This window comes from Octopus bimaculoides, chromosome 17, assembly GCF_001194135.2.
Source record: "Octopus bimaculoides isolate UCB-OBI-ISO-001 chromosome 17, ASM119413v2, whole genome shotgun sequence".
In the NCBI taxonomy this organism is placed as follows: Eukaryota; Metazoa; Mollusca; class Cephalopoda; order Octopoda; family Octopodidae; genus Octopus; species Octopus bimaculoides.
In genome coordinates this window covers 29361903-29382074 of record NC_068997.1, presented here as the reverse complement: position 1 = coordinate 29382074, position 20172 = coordinate 29361903, and the positions used below count along the sequence as shown (strand labels likewise).

At 37.3% G+C, this 20172-nt stretch overlaps 1 protein-coding gene across 2 annotated transcripts in view; it reads left to right on the top strand.

Annotated features, from left to right (window-relative positions):
* The window catches only part of LOC106878387 (extended synaptotagmin-2), a 66659-nt gene that overhangs the window by 6885 nt on the left and 39602 nt on the right, over positions 1-20172 (top strand). For both annotated transcript variants that reach the window (XM_014927580.2, XM_014927579.2), the window contains exons 2-3: positions 5002-5043; positions 6394-6531. In XM_014927580.2, the coding sequence (XP_014783066.1) occupies positions 5002-5043; positions 6394-6531 (180 nt within the window). The remainder of the gene's footprint in view (positions 1-5001; positions 5044-6393; positions 6532-20172) is intronic.

The window sequence follows — 20172 nt, the reverse complement described above, 5'->3', positions numbered from 1 at the left end:
TATATATATATATATATATATATATATATATATATATATAACACATACACAGGATGGCCATGGCTGGAAAGCATGTTTGATCAAGATCGACCTGAGGCAAATCAACAACAACGATGATTATTAATTATGTTGAAAGTATATTTGTTATTCACATGCCTTCTTTGAACAGCAGTAATTTAAAAGGATCAAACCCATAATGAAATGGAGCCAATTAGAAAATATCACCAACTGTGTCAGTAATATTAACAACATCTGTTGTCTGTTGTGTTTAGTTTTCTATGGGACACACATGGTTTCAGCTGTGAGCTTTATCACACAAACATCATCAGATTAAGCTTGCAAGCATCATCAGTGATAAGGATTTCGTTTACTTCAGAAACATTAAGTTAATGGCAGATCAAGGAGAATTGTAGAAATATGGATTTTAAAGTTTGGCTGAAGGCCAGCAATTCCAAGGGAGGAGGGTAATAATTTACATCAACCCCCAGTGCACAACTGGTACCTACTTTATTGACCCTGAAAAGATGAAAGGCTAAGTCGACCTTGGCAGAATCTGAACTCGGAACATAAAGATGGATGAAATGTCACTGAGCACTTTGCCTGGCATGCTAAGGATTCTGCCAGTTCGCTGTTTTAAGAAAACAAGACTCCAAAGAGAGAGAGACTCAAAACACTGGAGTTCTGAGCACCTGAGCTGTGGAGCCATGCAAATTGTAGAAATATTAGAACATATAATTTGAAATGTGTTTTATGAAGAAAGCAAGGTTGAAAGCTGCATTTGTCTGTCCGTTTCTGAGGGATCCACAATGGAGATACAACAGAGGTGGAGCAATATTCAGCAGAATGAATTGAAGATCACAGATCTCTCAGAAGGAATAGAAAAACTGCTGCTGCTGCTGTTGTTGTTGAGACCATATCAGCCCTAAACCAAACAGACCTGGACAAAGGCTTTCCAGTTGTGGCCTTCTTGTCTTTTTTTTTGTTTTTGTTTTTGACACTGTTGTATATATTGGATACATTATTCAATGTGATTCTTTTGGAGGGAGACCTGGCTGCTATTTCTTAGTTAAGATACCATGTATAAGCCTCCCTCGAGTTAAATGGACCATGAAATTGTGAAAGAATGCAAGAAGTTCTGAGACTAGGCTTTGTTAGAAGATTTAAATTCTATGAAATGTGTAATTCTGTTGTAATGAATGCTAAGGATCTACACTCAAGAGGCACAATCTGCCTGCATTCTATATCGATTCCAGTTTAAATATCTTACTTAAAGCATCTGCCAGTGGCTTCAATTTCCAGCTGTTTTTGCAACTTGCATTTAACTTTCCCCACATTTTTATCACATGTCCAGCAGGTCATTAATCTAAATTATCAATATGCAGAAAAAAAATATTGTCAAGTCTTAAACTGTAAAAGTTGCCACAACAGTAATTATTGTAATACTTGCATGTATTGTGACAAAAATAATTACTTAGAATCTAATGGGTTTTATTTCGCTAAAACATTAAACTTCAGTTTTCCAAGCAGAAGTGTGACTGTGTCTATTTTTTATTACAATTGATTAGCTGACAGCTTTCAACTAAAGTACAATAATTCATCTGGACTGCAAGTAATGACAATGCTTTCATAACAACATGCAGTAAAGTTATTCAAACATGACATGGCCGATGACAGTGCCGCCTGATTGGCACTCATGCCAGTGGAATGTTAAAAGCACATCCAAGCTCGATTGCTGCCAGGGCCATGGATTGGCTCCCGTGCTAGTGGCATGTAAAAAGCACCATTTGAGCGTAATCGTTGCCAGCGTTGCCTTACCGGCACATGTTGCCAGATCAGATTGAGCCTGGTGTATCCTTCTGGCTCACCAATCCTCAGTCAAACCGTCCAACCCATGCCAGCATGGAAAGCGGACGTTAAATGATGATGATGATGAAAGAAGGCTCAGAGTTCATCTAAACTTTCAATTTTGTTTTCTTAAAATTTGTAATATTTGAATTGTTAAGAATTATTAACAGTAGACACTTTCATGAACTTACCTTATGCTCTTCTTCTATTTCCCTCACTTGGTACTCTGTTCCCATCCATCTCCATCATTCACCCTCTCTTACCTTGAGGGTATGTCTACACACCTATTCCAGCCCCTCGATCATAGTCTTATCTCTCAACACTTAATACCTGTCACGTCCCTCAATACTTCACAGCCTCAATCAAGGTGTTTTCCTCTGCAAGCTACTTGGTAACTTTACTAGTGTCGATGATATGAAAAATAAAGCACCCAGTATACTTTTTAAGTGGCTGGCATTAGGAAGAGCATCCAGCTTTAAGAACCCATGCCAAAGCTGACACTGGAGCTGGACACAGTCCTCTGACCTGTTGGATCCTGTTAAACTATCCAAGCCATGACAACATGGAATACAAATGCTGAATGATGATGGTGATGAATATCCAATATTATTGGATTAAAAGTACCAACAGATGCATGCAGAAGAGATGATTGTGCAGATAGAAATTTCCACTTGAAGTGGTTGATGCATGTAAGGTGAAACGGTGCTATAACTTCATAATGGTGGTTAATAATATACAGCAGAAGTAGACCAGAGAAGACTTGGGAGTTAGAGGGAGTGGTGAAGACAGATGAGAAAATAATGATATTGTATACACGTTCAGGGCCAATGGGGCGGCATTGCAAAGTTTTCGAAGTCTCGGACATGTGAGCATGTGCACAACAGTGAAACACTGCGTCACTGGAACTGTGAAGTGCACAGTTCTATACAAGGACTTTCGTATTTTTTTTCATAAACTAGGGAATGGCTACTGACATTAAGCTTAAGGATTATATAATATACAAGTATAAAGAAAGAATTAAAGAAAAAAGGACTCATTATATTGAATGTTGTCGATAATATTGAGTGGAAATAGTGGATGCTGCAGTGCCTATACACAAGCCACCACTGGTTAGTAGTTTGTTGTATATAAACAATTCTGCAAATAAGTTTCTTAACCCTTTTGATACCAGCCCATCCAAGACTGTCTCTGGTTCTATGACTTGCTGTTTTAAGGTGATTTAAATTAAAATCTTCCATCAAAATTTCCTGTAAATTTATGTTCCAAACACAAGCATAATAACGACATGATTATTTTCCTAAATTCTTCATTATTTTCAAAATTAATTGGAACAAAGACAGAAATTTGGGACCAAAAGGGTTAATAGGATGGTTAGTGTAAGGACCAGCTTTTGGTTGAACCTGAAGAGAACGGAATTTACTGGAGACTTTTACTAAAAAGAACAGGCAAGAATAAAAGTGAACATTTAAGCTGATCATATGATGCATTCCTCTTTTATCTTTGCTTATAGTTTTTGTCTCTTTTAAATGTAAGGCTAACAATTTAGATATTTCATTTGAAATGTTATCTGTGCCCTGAGTTGACATTTTATAAGAAATGGTAGCAGCTGCTGGATAATGGAATAACATTTTGTTACAGCTAGCCTACTCATGTTTTAACTGTAGTCTTGTATATTTTATTGACATACTCTCAAAATTTCATTACACTGTGTTACACAATTCCCATGTGTATTGTTGAAATGACTATGAAAAGATTGCATGGTTTTTCTAAAACTCAGTCTAGAAGCATTAATTTGCTTCGTCTTCAAAGGTTAAAGAGTATTTTAAGTTAGATATTAACATGAATTATTTGTGCTGTGGCTATGTGGTAAGATGTTTGCTTTGCAACTACATGGTTCCAGGTTCAGTCCCACTGTGTGGCACCTTGGGCAAGTGTCCTCCACTACAGCCTCGGGCTGACCTAGGCCTTGTGAGTGGATTTGGTAGACAGAAACTGAAAGAAGCCTGTCATAATATGTGTGTGTCTGTGTTTGTCCCCCACCACTGCTTGACAACCAGTGTCGGTGTGTTTACATCCTTGTAACATAGCATTTCAGCAAAAGAGTCTGATGGAATAAATACTAGGCTTCAAAAATTAAGTACTGGAGTCAATTTGTTCAACTAAAATTCTTCAAGGGGGTGCCCCAGCATGGCTGTAATCTAATGACTAAAACAAGTAAAAGAGAAATGATATTTAAACAACTTCTTATCATCATCATCATCATCATTTGTAAATGGTTCATGAATTAGATAAACCCTCCTACTTACAATTAACATGGTTAACTTTGCAAAACATATTAGTTGAACCGAAAATGATGCTAAAATATGTTATTTAGAATAAACAGTTTTCTAAATAGATTCTTTTTTCTGACTCTTCTCACATATTTTTCACCATTAAAACATGCTCTGGTGATTTTAGTTTTGAAGAATTTTTATGAGAAAATTTATTATATAACTGATGGAAACAGCCATAGCAGTTAACATACTTTATTTTCCTGTTTTATAATTTGTGTATTAACCCTTTTGATACCAACCCGGCTGAGACCACCTCTGGCTCTGTAGTACAAATGTCTTGTCTTCAAAAGATCTGAATTAAAATCTTCCACCTATTTGGGCATTGAGGGAGATTTGGCTGCTCTTTCTCAAGTGCTGAGTGATTATTTAGCAGCTTGCTCATTGACTCAAGTTGTCTGATTAAGTTGAATGAAATGCTTTATCTTCAGTTTGCTTATAGATACACTCCTGTTTGCATTATATACCCGGTTCCTTCAAATAAATCTCTTTATCTATTAACTAAATCTTTTCCAAAGCTATACAGTTTATTTTGGACTTTATAAGCTCTCTTTCTCCTTCTTCTTTCCCACTTTTCTTTCATTGTCTCTCTCTCTCTCTTTCACTCTCCTTTCTCTCCCTCTATGCCTGACTTTCTACATCTTTCTCTCCATACTTTTCTCATCTTTTTTCCTACACTTTTATATATCTGTCTTCAACTCTCTGTATCACTTTCTTCTCCCACTTCCTTTGTATTCGCCTCTCATCCTTTCTGTATATCCATGTGTATACGTTTCTGTTACCATTAGAATTATTGTTCTTATCTGTTTTCATTTTTTTTTCCTAGGTGTACTTCCCCGATGTTGAGAGAGCTGAGTGGATTAACCATGTAAGTATTTAATTGTTTTTTAAACCAGTCTTGTAACCATTGTAAATCTTTTTTTTAAGCTCAGTGCTATTATTCAGGTCACTGCCTGGAAATGAATTCGGAATCTTGGGGTTAGTAGCCTGCACTCTTAACCACTATGCCATATACCTGTGGCGTAGTGGTTAAGAGCATGGGCTACTAACCCCAAGATTCCGAGTTCGATTCCAGGCAGTGACCTGAATAATAATAATAATAATAATAATAGCAACATCAAAAAAGACCTTAGGAATGAGAACCCAGGTTCGAAATTTCCCCAAGACACCTGATGAAGGCTGGAGGGTATATCAGCCGAAATGTTGTGTTAACAGCAAACAAGATGAGGACAAATATCCGTCAAACGTAAATAATGTACATAATTCCTCATCTCTTAAATATAGAACTGTATGAAGAACACTTCTTAGAATATATGAAATGTCTCTATTTTCAGCTCTGTTTACTTCAAGCAAAAAAAAAAAAGACATGGGAAAACAGATGTGAAAATGGGAAGATATTTGATAGTAAAATTGTTTTATATTGCTGGCATGTAAAAACCACCTTTGTGAGCATTGGGCTTCATGCAATGTGGCCGATGCTGGTGTCGTGTAACTGGCACCTGTGGCGGTGGTATGTAAAAAGCACCTTTTGAGAGTATGGGCCTCACAAAAGCAATGACAAATGACCGAGACCTTTGTCAATGTGCTGTGAAATCGTAGTCGTGGCAGATACTGGTGTCACACAACTGGCACCTGTACTGGTGGCATGTAAAAGCACCTATTACACGCTTGGAGTGGTTGGCATTAGGAAGGGCATCCAGCTGTAGAAACCCTGCCAGATCAGTCTGGAGTCTGGTGCAGCCCCTCCACTTAGCAGCCCTGGTCAAACCGTCCAACCCATGGACAATGGACGTTAAATGATGATGATGATGATTGAGAAAAGAATCTATACAATTGAATCTTTAAATGTAATAGTGTGTAGTTGAGTAATTATTGTCTGACTATTGGTAAAGAATTTTAATCAACCAAAGGTTCTATTATTGTTTGACTCCAGATCAACAAGTTGTGACTGTTCCATTTTTTTTAGAGTATCTAGGACTACACTATCGAATGTGTCCTTTTTTTAAAACTCTTTAGTGTCTGAATTGAAAGGCATTTGGTTGCAGTTTCTAGCAGATCAAGTGACCACAGCATTTCCCTTGTTGGTTCAAGCTTCCATTGTGACGATAGTGCCAGGGTTTTAGTACTTTGCAAAAGATTAGAACATTAGACACAATTCACTTGGGAATATATTGATCATTAATAACTGACCTTCCCCCCATCTTTCTCTTTTCTGTAGATACTCAGTCAAGTTTGGCCATATGTTGGTGTTTACGTCCAGAACTTACTCACCACAACTGTTGAACCAAAGATCAAGGAGAATTTACCTGCAGCTTTACAGTCATTTAAATTTGAGAAGATTGATTTGGGTGATATTGTAAGTATCTTTATTGATTTTTAACGATATTTTGTCATTGATCTATTTAAAGAGCACACAAACACACGCACGCACACGCACGCACACGCACACACACACACACACACACACACACACACACACACACACACACACACACACACACACACACACACACACACACACACACACACACACACACACAACTACATAGAAATTACATTAAGAATACATTTTTTGAGTGTGTTTTACTTTAAGTTGTTAGTGTTCTACAACTTATTCCTTGTTCATATCTCCTTTTACTAGTTATCAGTCATTGGTTTGTGACCATGCTGGAGCTCCTCTAACAAAGATTTTAATTGACCTCATACTATTTTACTCTGGTGCTTACTTTATGAAACAGTTCAGTTTTACCCCATTTACGTAGACAGAGATTTATGCTGATTTATACACATGCGAAACTATATCAGAATGCTCCACTTGGTCTGAGGAAGACTATCACTGACTCTTAAAAGACCATGAGACACCTACATGTCTTTTGGTAAATATTACAAACAAGCCTTGTATGTGTGCATCAGTAGTCTTTAACCATTAACGATGTCTCCTGGGGCTAAATTACAGCAACATTCGTCCTAAACCAGGGCTGCCATGTTATGTTGGCAAACAATCTTTACTACAAAGTACTGTTGCTGAATATCTCTTGTTGTGAGATTTACAAATAGTAATTTTCTAAAATTTTATTCAACAAAAACAATAACAATATTTAACAAAAATATCTTTAAATGACGGTCTGACTGTCTGCCAAGCAAATGGGAATCAGTAATTGAAGTAGATGGTGAATATGCTCCGGAATAAATCATTTAAAGATGTTTTTGTTGAATCCCATAATCCCACGTCTGCAACCTTTATTGAGGTTGGATATCTTGCCAATAGAATAGAAAGGCTCCATGAGGTGTGATGCAAACCTCATAGCCTAAAATCTTGCTCAGGTATTGCTAAGTGTAGGGTAAGCTGATATGCACCAGGTACTCTCAGCAGAAACCAAACTGGTTGTTTAATCCTTTTGTTACCAACCCGGCTGAGACCACCTCTGGCTCTGTAGTACAAATGTCTTGTTTTCAAAAGTTTTGAATTAAAATCTTCCACCAAACCTTAGTCACAATTTATGTTCCTGACACTAGCTTAATGATAACTAAGTTATTGTACTAAATTCTTTGTTATATTTAGAATTAATTGAAAGAAACACAGAGCATCTCAACAGAAATACGGTAACAAATGGGTTAATCTTAGTCAAGATGACTGCAAAGAGGTGGTCAGTCAATGGAAGTAAATGCAGTAGTATGTAAAGGAATTACATTGGACATTAGACCTAATGTTTTAAAGAGGTTTGATGTAGGAGAAAAACTCAACCATATTGTAAAACTTAAAAGCTTTTAATGTCTACAGTGGGAGCAGCATGTGACAAAGAAGATAAAATTAGGTCAAGTGGCTCCTCTGTTAAATGCACAGGCATTGTTTTTTTAATAGATCTGAAGTGATGCTTAAAATGAAACGGCTGTTGTGTTTGTTGACTGGCAATGAGGTAGATCTCTGGGGTGTTTCAATTTTATGATTCTTTGTTTCACGTAGTTAGACCACAGCAGGAAACAGTATTCAAAGTGAGGATGGGCGAAAGTAGAGAAGAGATGGATAATTGTAGGAACATCTCTAGACCAGAAAGTCCTGAAAATCTAGGAACATGCCCTGCAGGCTATGTCAACTTTACTGCATAAGTGGCCACTCTAGCTCAAGTTGGTTGTTGACAGTTTTTCCAAGGTCCTGCCACTGGTGTTTCATACCACAAAGTTTTCACATGAGGGAGAAACTTATGATGGCTTAAGTGCAGTCTCTTTACCGAAGTGGATTAATTCAAATTTATCCTCGTTTAGCTGCATATAGGCACAGGCATGGCTGTGTGGTAAGCAACTTGTTTCCCAACCACATGGTTCTGGGTTCAATCCTGCATGCCACTTTGAGTGAATATCTTCTACTGTAGCCTCAGGCTGACTAAAGCCCTGTGAGTGGATTTGGTAGATGGAAACTAAATGAAGCCTGTTGTGTGTATATATATGTATCTCTCTCTCTCTCTCTCTCTCTCTCTCTCTCTCTCTCTCTCTCTCTCTCTCCCTCTCTCTATATATATATAGATATGTGACATCTGCATTAGAGCCCTCTTTCAGTGCCTTTAGGATGTCACCGAAATAATGCAGGACTTGTGTTGGGGTCTCCCTGCTATTGCAGAAACCATGCAGGTTGGGAATAAGCAGGCTGTTACTTTCCAAAAAGTTACTCAAGACCTCATCACTCTCTCAAATAATTTGATGATGATGATGATGATGGTGTGTGTGTGTATAAGGGAACATGTGGAAGGAGTAGTAGACCCAGGAAGATGTGGGGCAAAGTGGTGAGAAAGGATCTTCAAACAATGGACCTCACAGAGGAGACAAGAGGGAACCAAGACTCCTGGCAATTTGCTGTGCTTTAGAAGACATGTCAAACTAAGTAAAATCATGGTTGCCCCTGCATACAGGCATAAACCCCTTGCATCCTTCTTCAGCTGAGCATTTCTAATCTTGTGCGCTTGTGGGTGCAGGAACCACATAAGCACACTCATATTGGTGCTGCATAAAAAGTACCCCGAACACTCTGTAAAGTGGTTGGTGTTAGGAAGGGCATCCAGCTGTGGAAACCATGCCAAAACAGACCTGGCAGCATGGAAAATAGATGTTAAATGATGATGATGATGATGAGGAGGAGGATAAAATGTAGTGTGTGTTGAAAAATGTCAATAATTCAAATATGCTTATTAAAATTTAATTGAGTCTGGGGTTTGGACAAAGAATTTTATTTGTTCTGGAGTGGCCATCAAGATGGTTGACCACCTGTTTGTTGTTTTGAATCTATGTGTTGAATGTTTAAACAATGGATAAATGAGTTTTTGGGAAGGTTCAGTAAACAGCTGATGTTTCTCTTTCTCTCTCTCTCTCTCTCTCACGTGCACACACAAAGCAATTTACACAATAAATGACTGTTTTTGAGAAATTCCAGCTGAAGGTACTAAAAGAGTGTCATCATCATCATCATCATCATCACCATTTAATGTTTTTCATGCTGGCATGTGTTGGATGCTTTGATAGGGATGGGTGAGCCAGAGGACTGTACCTGGCTCTTCTGCTTTGGTTCTGTAGTCTTGTGGTTTGTATGGAAAATCCACATTATTGTCAGCTCTCTTTTTATTCATCAATCAATCAGTCAATCAATCATAGAACTTTAAGAGAAAATGTTTCTATACGAACTAATAATTATCCCCCCCCCAAAAAAATATATTGAATTTAGCTCAGTCTTCCTGAAGTAAACTGTCTTTCTAGCAGTTAGTACTATGTGAATTGGCATTAATTCATTAAGACTGTTTTATCAGTTTGTCTTATCAACAACCTAGCTAATTTCTCTGAAAAGTATTCTGTGAGATTTTAGGGAGATTTACTGGTGATATCTTGATTGATATTATCACCATCTGTTAGGTAATAAAATTAGATGTCATATCACTGTATTTAATTATCTCATATATAACATAGTTATTTAAATGAGAGCCAATCTTCAGAAATGTTCGTAGTATTTAAACATCAGACAATTCTCAATAAATTGAGAGATGTCGACTTGAGTTGATGTTGATGTGAATGTGTGTGTCCACAGATTGTGTACTAATTACCATCGTAACACAGTCAGACGTCAATGAAGAAAGGAAAAACACTTAACAATGAGTTTCATCATCAAGAAACAGAATCATTGTTCTCATAATTTAACAATGGCAATAATTACCATTTTAGATGCTGTGACAGTACATACATACAACAAAATAATTATAGATGCATCCAAAAAAAAAAAAAAAGGTAAAATGCTTGTCCTACCTGGCAACATAAAAACTAGAACTCCAGTTACACAACGGAAATAGTTGTCTAAGCTCATAAATACCAGAGACAGCGTCAAACACAAAACATGAAAACCACCCACAACTGAAATAAACTCAGCATCATACACCGAAACAAGAAAATCACAAAAATAGATAAACACTAGAAAAACAAAAGTGGTTAACATTTTTACTCTGCATAAGCCACAAATAATTATCAATTTATAAAGAGTAATTAGCAGTGTCATCAATAACAAACACAACAATGGATACTGCATAGCCAAGTGATAATAGCTCCTTCTGTTATAGGCATAAGACCTGATATTTGGTGGGGTGGGGAAATCAATCACATCAACCCCCAGTGCTTGACTGGTACTTAATTTATTCCATCCTGAAAGGATGCAAGGCAAAGTTAACCTCGGAATAGAACCCCCTGACTGGCTCTCGTGCCAGTGGCACGTTAAAAGTACTCTCTGAACGTGATCGATGTCAGGCCCACCTGACTGGCTGCTGTGCCGGTGGCATATAAAAAGCATCCACTATACTCTTGGAGTGGCAGGGAATCCAACTGTAGAAACATTGCCAGATCAGATTGGAGCCTGGTGCAGCCACTGGCTCTCCAGACCTCAGTCAAACTGTGCAACCCATGCCAGCATGGAAAACGGTAATTAAATGATGATGATGATGATGATGATGATGATGACCATGAATACTGAGTGAAATGCCACTAAGCATTTTGTCCAATTTGCTAACGATTCTTCCAGCTTCACTGCTTTTCAACTAAGTGATAAATCTCTCATAGTTTAACCCCTTGTCCTCTAGCATGGAGCTGACTTCCCCCCCCCTCCATCTTCCCTGGGGTTTGTAGTCTTGTGAGCCATCTGGCAACCTCAGTAATGTAGGTGGTAAGAAAAGAAGCACCCAGTACTCTCTGTGATGTGATTGGCATTAGGAAGAGCATCCAGCTGCAGAAACCATTCCAAAGTAGACACTGGAGCACAATGCAGTGCCTGGGCCCATCAGATCCTGTCACACCATCCAACCCATGCCAGCATGGAATGTAGACGTCAAGTGATTATGATGGTGATAATGATCACATACTATGTTGGGATGGTTTCATTAATAACAGCAAGAAGAAAGGAGCAATGCCACTCACACTCTCACTGACTCCAACTTGCCTGCTCCAGCTGTGGCTACCACCTCTGTCTGCAGATATATAGAAAAACCAAACAGTGGAGATGGTGCAGCATGTTCATACGGTGACACTGTATCCTGTGCAGTGCATCTTGAAGTGCACAGGTCAATCTTCAAGTGTGGAGATGGCTGTGTGGCTTCCATTTCATTGTTTGGAGCCAACTGCCTGCATGCCATTCGTTTGATCTGACACTGCACAACAGTAACCAATACAGAGGATTTTAATCCTTTCATTTTGATGACTTATTTGTGCAGTCGTGTTGACACATTAAAATTACCATTGTATGTTAACCTTTTCAATTCTGTTTGATGTTATTTTCTTTTGTAAATATATATATATTTTTTTAAAAAGTACATGAAGTTATTCTTTAGCTATAAACAAAAGTGTATTGTAAAAAAAAAAAGTACTAATTATTGTTTGTCACATGCTCACAGACTTGTATTGTTTAAGTTCCAGACAGTTTTATTTAATAAGTGGAAATTATTTCTTCTATATAATTTTGAATGTGGCCGTCTATAGCACATACTTTTTTTGACTGGAAATTAAAACCTATAATAAAGACAGAGTTGAGAGAAGCAGACATGAAGACTTCTAAGTATGTTTCCTGTTGGGTCAGTTTACAAGCTTTTCTTAACACACTCGCATGTGCACGCACACGCACATGCACACACACACACACACACACCTACAAGTTTCTCTTGAAAACTAGATTATTAATTATAGAAGTGATATTAATAATCACAACACTCTACAGATTCCAACACTAATAAAAATGATTAAGCTGTATTATTTTCATATTTAAAAGAAAAACTGTACCCTACATATATACATATGAACTATTTATTTTCCACTTCAACAACTTTAAAAGTGAGATCACTAATAAATAATTTACTGAGAGGTGTCAAGGCTTTAAAGAGCAGTGAAGTTGAAAGGAAAACAAAAAGAAATAAAAACAAAGGCTGACTTAGTTGTGAAAGGGTAACTAATCTTAGCTGAAGTGCATTGTGTTGACTTAGTCTAACTCAGCATTCACATTTGCTTTTGGCAGTAATTGAAAGGGAAAAATCTCTCACTGTGTTCCCCTGTTAACATAAAATATGATGTTACCATGTATCAAATCTATAAAATATGTTTAAAACTGTTGGTTTATTGAAAGTTCTGAGTTCTGGAAGCTTGGCTCCTATTGAAGTAACGATGAAACATGAGAAAAATTATATATGGCTATATAACTGGATGAAATTAATGGGTTCAAGCCTGACTGTATGGTGAAGAATTACGAAACAGAAATCAGTGATATGTATTTTTATTAATTAACAGATATTATAGGAAAGATATGATCAGAAAATCTCACAGGAAGCTTTCAAGAGATGGAATCATTTAAAAATATTTGCAAGCTGTGTCTGTACCTATGCAGAAGTGATAATGATGGTAGCTATAATAGTGCAGCAAAATTCATTATGACGCTTGAAATAACGAGCTGGTATGCTTGGCTTATACTATACCAGCTTCATTTTAATTAAACAGCAATTTGTGTCTAGTGTGACTTAACTAACCTACATTAAAACAAGAAAGAAATTAAATTTGCCACGACCATCATTATTGTTACTGCTAATGTTTTACTGCATGTGATTATTGCAACAACAACACCCATCTTGTGTTAATTATAAATTAGCATAGAGAAATAATGAGGAAATATTAATTGATTGACACAGTTTTTAATTTTGGACTACTTTTTTCAAAGCATTGGTGCTGGCGTCACATAAAAAGCACTGGTGCCGGTGCCACATGGAAAGCACTGGTGTCAGTGCCACGGGGAAAGCACTGGTGCCGGTGCCATATGAAAAGCACATTATATAGTTGATACTACATAGTTGTCCTTCTTATGAACCACACATCCTTGGAAGATAAGATTAGAGGGAGGAAAACCTGAAACTCTGCCAAGGTCGACTATTTTTAGGGCAGTGAGCTGGCAGAATTCTAAGCATGCTGGACAAAATGCTTTGTGGCATTTTGTCTGTGTTTAGCTCTTATGTTCAAATCCTGCTGAGGTTGACTTTGTTTTTCATCCTTTCAGAGTCGATAAACTAAATACCAGTAGAGCCCCCCCCCCCACTTTGAAATTGCTGGCCTTGTGCCAAAATTTGAAACTAATTCATTCCACATTTTTTCAATGAGTCTAATTTTCATCGATGAACCGGTATATTGGAACTGGTATTAAGGAAGGATAGGAAAATATTAGATTTATAAGCCCTAAAACTCACTCCATAATTGCCCACGAGCATATGGCGTAGTGGTTAAGAGCGCGGGCTACTAGCCCCAAGATTCCAAGTTCGATTCCAGGCAGTGACCTGAATATTATATAATAATAACATCGAAAAATACCTTAGGAATTTCCCCAAGACACCTCTTGAAGGCTGGAGGGTATATCAGCCGAAACGTTTTTTGTTATCAACAAACAAGATGAGGACAAATATCCGTCAAATGTAAATAATGTAAATAATTCCTAATCTCTTAACTATAGAACTGTAACATAGTTGTATTTCTTATGAACCACACATCCTTGAAAGATAAGATGGAGGAAAACAATGATAGATATTTCCAAGTGCTTTTGGCAGCTCTAATTTTTTTTTTTTTTAACACTGACAATATTTGGAATACTCCCAATTGCTTTAAACTTAGAAGGCCAGTATATGCAAGTGAGAAGAGAATAATTTATGAACAGGAGGTAATGATTGAAAATTTTGCTGCAACTAAACAAAATTATTGAACCCCCACCTCCAACTCTTTTTCAGTTTTTTAAATTGTTTTATTAAGTTAAAATTCTCTTTATTTAGTGTATGTAATATCTAATATATACCTAGGACATTGCATTAATCTCCATAATGTTTTGACCTCACTAGTTTTCAATGATTAGTCAATAAACAGCTGCTGCAAACTGTTAAATTTCATTTTACCCATCCACCTATGTAATGTATCATCATACATTATGTATGTATGTATAAAACCTATATCGTATATAGAGTAGTAACAAATAATTCTCTTCCAATATGGCTTTCTTTCTTTGCTTGAAATGAGTTAGGGGAATGATTTAACACCCTTTTAATAATTTAATAAAATTATTGTTCCAAATTATTGTTGCAGTCTTTTTCAAGTTCAACTGATATCAGTCAGCTAACTTTGGGAGATATGAATAATTCTGCCTAATTTATTTTCTGGGACAACACATAGCTGAATTCACAAAGAATAGAAATCCGACTTTGCTTTAATTCAGTAAACTAATCCATACATTGCTACATTTGGTTAAAAATAAGCATTTATGGATCACATAATCACATACTGATTATAGGAAACCTATAAAGTCTTGATAAATGCAGTTTTTTCCCAATATTAGGAACGCCTTTTGCTAAACACTCGGCTCACAATTATTAAGTTGGAACCAATGACTGTGTAGTGAGTACATCATCATTGTCATCGTTTTTATGTCCACTTTTTCATGCTTGCATGGGTTAGATGGAGTTTATTGAGACAGACTTTCTGCAACTGGATGCCCTTCCTGTTACTAACCTTCACCTATTTCAAGCAAGGTAATAGCTGCCCATGGCTGGACAGGCTTTCATGGAAGACTGGAACCAAGCAACACTGCTTGTATAACAGTGGTGCTCATTTACAGCTATCGTACCAAGACAAGGAGGCACAAACATACGAGGTGGTAGGAAAAAGTTCTCAGAACAGTTCTGTAGCATGCCAACAGATGGCAGCACATACCCGCGTGTGTAGTGAGGGCTGGCAGTGACTTTTATGAGTTAGTGTCCCTAGTGACATTGCTGTGTTTGCTTTGTAAGCTTGAAATTTGTGATTTTGTGATCACATGTATGCTGTAGTCTGTGATTTTCATCATGGACACCAAGTTGGAACAAAGAGCCAACATGAAATTTTGCATTAAACTTGGGAAGTCTGCTCTGGAGACATTGAGCATGCTTTGGTAAGCTTATGACGATGAAGCAGCAGATCGTATACAATGTTTTGAGTGGCATGAGTGCTTCGGAAGCAGAAGAACATCCCTGGAAGATGATGAGCGATCTGGAAGACCTGCCATGGGTGGCACCTCTAGAAATGTGGAGAAAATTCATCAGTTTGTGCTGCATGTGGATCATTGGAGGATAATCAATAATAGATAATCAATAATGGATAATCAATAATGTTTTGAAGGGTTTGAGGGAAGAGATTGAGTGAAAGCAACTAGATGTGTGGAGTGCGAAGAAGGGGAATTCTTCACGATGACAACCATGCAGCCTGTCATTGCTCCCTTTGTTTGTGAGTTTCTTGTGAAAAAACAAGGTATCACTTCCACACCTGCCATTTTTGGCAGATTTAGTACCTGCAGACTTCCATCTCTTCCCCAAGATGAAAAGGCATCTCAAAGGTCGCTGTTTTAACTCTGTTGTTGAGATCAAAAGCGAATCACAGAATGTCCTCGACTCACAGAAAATGATTTCCTGGCTGGAAACTAAAAGTGGCAGGAACACTGGGACCAGTGTATTGCTGTGCAAGGTGACTGTTTTGAAAGAGACCCATGTTAAAACTGAGGTAAATAAGTTATTTTTTTTTATTAAACATAACTAGTCTGGGAACTTTGTGATACCACATACATGATGGGCTTCTTTCAGTTTCCATTTACTAAATCCACTTACATGTCTTTGTTTGACCTGGGGATATAGTAGGAGACTTACCCAAGGTGATACACAATGGGACTGGTCCCATGACCATGTTGTTGAGAAACAAACTTAACCCCAAAGCAACATCTGTGTGTATGTATAATTTAAAGAGGTTTGTGTGTGCGTGTATGTGAGTACATTTATAAATGTCTGTGTGTAGGTAAATAATGTAGACAACAAAGAATTCTAAAAGAATTGAAATTCCAATTCATTTAGAACATTTCACATACGTTGTCGTTTGTTATATCATCTGCCTGGATTGTCTAAATCCAGCTTTGGCCCACTTGAGTTATTTTCCTTATCTTTCATTTTTCTTTTTTTCTACTTATTCCTCTCCACTTCTATTCAGACCTATATCCAGTGCACATGTCTCACTACCATGTATTTTCATGCTTCCCTCACAAGCCATAATCTATTATACTTCCACAGAGTGATATCTTTTGTTAATTTATAGTCTGCTTTTGTGCACAGAAGTTTTTTTTGTTGTCAAGTCAAGTAACGGTTCCTTGAACTTCTACTCTATACTACTATTAAGCTCTCACTGCAATCTCTATGCTAGGTCACCCACATAGAAACTATCAAGTAAATGTAACAAGCTGTCTGGGTTACTCATGGTGCTTGATTGGCGCTCTTGCTCGTCACTCCCCAAATCCCGCTCCTCTGTCACTCAGAGATCAAACGGTTTCAACTTGACTTTTTCTATATTTATACAAGAACAACATTTTGACTGTTTGATTGTGGTTTTGCTTATGTATCTGTGATCCTGAAGATGGTTTAGAGCAGCGGTTCCCAAAGCGGGCAGTATTGACCCCCCCACCCCTGTGGGTGGAAAGTTCCAAGGGGGCATTGAAGAAAAGTGAGGCGATAATAGGGTGTAGCTTCAGAAAGCGGTCTATGCTTGTGATGGTTAGTTGGGGTGGGGGCGCTTGGAATGTGTCCTGGGTGTCGAGGGAGTGGCAGCCTGAAAATGTTTGGGAACCATTGATTTAGAGGGATAGATATATTCGTATATTGTCTACATCAGGCATTAACAACTTTTTGAGAAGCAGGCTGCATGAGACATTGCTCATCAACAGGTGGGCCAGTAGAAAAAAATCCAAGGTAATTTTGTGTGTTAGGTGTGCTATTCAGTTTGCCTCACCATCAACCTGAAATGTTTGTGTTCTTTCTACATTTCAAATGATGAGACAATATTCATTTGTCACAGATGAATAATTAACATAATTATGACTAAAACAAACTTTAACAAAGGCAAAAACTGTCACTTAGCAGGTTTCAAAAGTAACCCTGTTTATAGTCTACACCAGTTCCTAATCTTTCATGCTCTAATTCTTTATAGCAACAGCTTGCAAGTATGACAGTGGGTGTATAACAGGTTCTATGATACTTTATGAGGGGAGACCAAAAAAAAAAAAGAAAAAGAAAAAAAGTGGGAAAATTATATTAGTTACTTTGGTTGTTAAATATTTTTCCTGTTAATAAAATGTCTGATGGGAAAATAGCTAAGGAGAATGAATACGTTACATAATAAACAGAAATATGATTGTCCTTATGTATTGTAATAAGTTGAGTGAAATTGTTCAACTGAGATTTTTAGAGGGTTTTTTTTTTCTACCAGTTGCTTGGCAATTGGTAGATAAAAAAAAACCTTCTAAACACAACAAACCTGCAAGACAACTCCAGTAAGACCAGTTGATCAAAAGTTGTGGACCAAAAAGAGATTAAGCAAATTGGAGTGGATCTCGTGCTTAAAGCCAACCAACAAACACTATTATTGGATTTAATCTGATGAGAAGGTTTTTACTGATTGTGTGTGTGTGTTTTTTTCTCTTTTTAATTTAGAGTTTATTGTGACTACCACTTGCTTTGTATCAGGATTGTGAAAGAAAGCTTGTTTTATTCATCATTTTTTGACCTGAAGAATCTCTTGCAGATTTTTATTGTCCCAGATATTGTGGTCATCTATAGCATATGAATTAAGGAGTTACATTCTCTCCCCAAGACCCCAAGTTTAGCCGTACCTTGCTCAACATGGGTTCACATGTGTCCTGTTGCTCCAGTAATAATAGGCATGAAACTGAAAGTGTCTCTTGGGCACTGGACTTGCAAACACCTTATCAACAGTCCATAAATGTTTTCTTCTCCCTTTTTTGTTGCTGACCCCATTGGCATCCCGAGGAAAGCTGATTTCCACAACAGAACATAGTTTTTTTTCTTGTGGCCCATTCACAACAATATCTCGTTGATTGTGTTTTAATTCATAAGTTCTACCAATATTTCTCTGACCCATCCGTCTCGGTATTTGTCCATATCTATGTAGTAATATGGATTACATTTGACAAGACTAACACTTAAAAGAGGAAAGAACAAAGTCCACAGATTCATTGTCCCTGATATAGTCTTCTTTGATTTGGGGTCCACATTGTGTACTCCAACACACAGTGGTTTATCAGATGGAAAGCATTGTTATTGTTGTGCAAAAGTCAGGTCAGCTCTGCTTCATGCAGACCCTACCATGGCTCACACACCTAAACCTCACATGTGGGCAGTCAACTGACCCACCAATCTCTTCTTAGGAGTGGTGATTTGCTGATAACCCAGTTTTCTATCAGTCAGTTGATTATGCAATGTTTAGGTTGTTATATTACATTTGATAGTTGTCTATCTTAATTAAACTGTTCATTATGCAATGGCTGGGTTATTTTGCTGGTTATAAGAGGGTTATTTGTTCTATATATAACTCATTGGTTCTTTCAGTTCTACTTACTGGTACAGTTATTTCCTTGAACTCTTCTGCTTTTGACTAGCTACTGTGTTTAATATCTTTATTATACAGTTCTGTTAATAATTAGTATTGTTAGAGCCGTGCCCTGCTAACATTCCACACGCATTCTATACGCTGTGTGGCACTAGTACAGACTTGTGCTGTTTTTAGTTTCTTGGCTGTGTCTTTTTATAGAGATTTTATATAGCTAAATACATTCTGTTTTGTTTTTTTCTTTATATTAAACACATGCTGTTAATAAACCACTTTAAATATGAAAACTATTTGTGGGATAATCTTAGTTAGCATTTAGTTTTATTCACAAAGCTTTTTCTCAAGACTTCAGAGATGTTATTGAATTAAATTTTCTCCTCAAATTAACCCAATTACGAATTTCGGCATACAAATAGCTTATCTAAACCATTTCTGCTTCATCTTTGTTCATAAAATCGTTTTCTCATTCAGTATTAGACATGCATAGGAACTGGTTTTTCTTTGTAGGGTCAATTTAAGGAGCAAGTAAACATTTAAAATTTGGAAAAGAAGTGGTACATGTTAAAGCATGTATGTTGTGTTGATTTGCAGAAAGCACTACATGTTAAACAAATAACGATAGGGGTGGAAATACAAAATTAGGAAATGAAAAATGTAAAACTGTATAGCTTGATGATGATGATAAAGTAATTTTAAAAAAAACAAAAAATAGGGAGACTGTTTTGATACACCTTTGAAAATATTAGTTTCAAATTTTGCCACTGTGGTGTTTGGGCTGTGACGAGCTATGTGTTGTGGTGGAGAGGGGCGAGGCAAACAGAGGTGAAGCCAGACCGGAAGGGCCAAACCGGAAGGGTCAGATCGGAAGTCGGTGACACGCAGTCGAAGGCTAGCACGTGGGGCCAGTGAGAAAACAGCGACGTTACGAGAAAGACGTGTTCTGATTAGGAGCGATCGTGTACCCCGCTGCGGTCAGCAAGGTAAGGTCCAACGCTTCATTCTGTCCTTTTGCTTCTTGTTGTCTTCTTCCTCCATCGCACCACAGCCA